Source organism: Sinocyclocheilus grahami, unplaced genomic scaffold (assembly GCF_001515645.1).
Source record: "Sinocyclocheilus grahami isolate Dianchi unplaced genomic scaffold, SAMN03320097.WGS_v1.1 scaffold153.1, whole genome shotgun sequence".
In the NCBI taxonomy this organism is placed as follows: Eukaryota; Metazoa; Chordata; class Actinopteri; order Cypriniformes; family Cyprinidae; genus Sinocyclocheilus; species Sinocyclocheilus grahami.
Genome location: NW_015505332.1, coordinates 1,900,391 through 1,901,797, shown reverse-complemented (window position 1 = coordinate 1,901,797; position 1,407 = coordinate 1,900,391). Strand labels below are relative to the sequence as shown.

General features: G+C 38.2%; 1 protein-coding gene across 1 annotated transcript in view; it reads left to right on the top strand.

Annotated features, from left to right (window-relative positions):
• Window positions 1–1,407, top strand: part of LOC107592455 (high affinity nerve growth factor receptor-like) — a 38,316-nt gene that overhangs the window by 16,959 nt on the left and 19,950 nt on the right. The window contains exons 10-11 of the mRNA XM_016281972.1: window positions 316–371; window positions 464–566. Of these exons, the coding sequence (XP_016137458.1) occupies window positions 316–371; window positions 464–566 (159 nt within the window). The remainder of the gene's footprint in view (window positions 1–315; window positions 372–463; window positions 567–1,407) is intronic.

Below are 1,407 nucleotides of genomic sequence, written 5' to 3'. Positions count from 1 at the left end.
TTATTTCTCTGGATATAAACATTCTTCGAAACATTTGGGATAATGCAAGTACACAAGTCAGCAAAATATATAACACTGTTCTAGTGGTTTTTGGATATTTTAATAAAAAAATCTTACATATTTTGCCTTTAATTTTGATATATTTTTCAGAAAACAAGACACAATATCTTAAGTTATTTTGCTTCTCAAGTAAATGTATCTTGATTTTAACAATGTTTAGATCTTTGTACTGGAAAACAAGACAAAACATTAAGCAAGAAAGTCATCTTTTGCAGTGTTCATAAAGTAATATTTCATGAAATGCTTTAACATTAGCAGCTCCCACCAACCAATCAACGGAGACGGAGAAACTGGAGAGCAGAGTGTTTGGGGTGAGAGACAAGACACATATGATACACAACTTTGTGTTGTTTTTTTATGCTCCTATTTATCTCTCTAATTTTGTCCATTTACACATTCATAGGTGTCAGTAGCAGTGGGTCTTGCTGTGTTTGCGTGCACATTTCTGCTCATCATGGTTGTCGTCATCAATAAATGTGGACAGCACTCCAAGTTTGGCATCCACCGTAAGTTCGACTTCCACATACAGGCTAAAAATTCAATATGAAATCAAAATCACCCATATTTACTTTCTTAATGCACAATCGTGGTTTTATTGTGCATGCTATTCCAAAAAAAATAAAAAATTTTGCTTTTAAGTAAGGCACAAAAAGCAGCGAAGTACAATCTCTTCTAAGCTGTAACTTTGTACAGTGTCAGCCTAACAGCTCGGCAAAGTGCTGCCAGGTCTTAATTACAGCATGCAAAGTAAATAGCATCGGGAGCCCCAGCCGCGAGCGAGCCATTAAAGAAGAGTGATGGAGCCAGGCTTTTCAGGTCCACTCGCTCCGCTCACAAAGTGCCTAAGTGGACCTGATTGCCTCCCTCCCCTCTCGCCCTCTATTCCCTGCGTTCCTCTTCTCTGCCCAGTCTGGGGTCTCTGCGGTTATAGCTTGAGTGGGTTTTGTGATTTGAAGGAGACGCTTTTGTGTCTAATTCCGCTTCCTAAAAACGAGGTGATTTGCTTCAGAGCAAGCAAACATTCTGCAAGGTATCTGTTTTGTAGATGCTGTTTTGTATATGCACCTTGTTGTCAATTTTAAACAACATATTGTTAGCGGTTTTTGCCAAGGCAAGCATCAGTAGTACTACTTCTCACACTTAGGGTTACCGATTTGAACAAACTCCTTGTCTGAAATATTAAATTACACTATGTAATCATTTGCGCCACATGATACCTCAAATTCTGCTGCTTGTTGAGGAAAGTTGTGCTACTGCTTTTGTAAACCAGGGGATTTCAATCTTGTAGATGGCACAGACCACCAAATATGATAATCTTTGTGCAATATGTATATATGTATATATGTA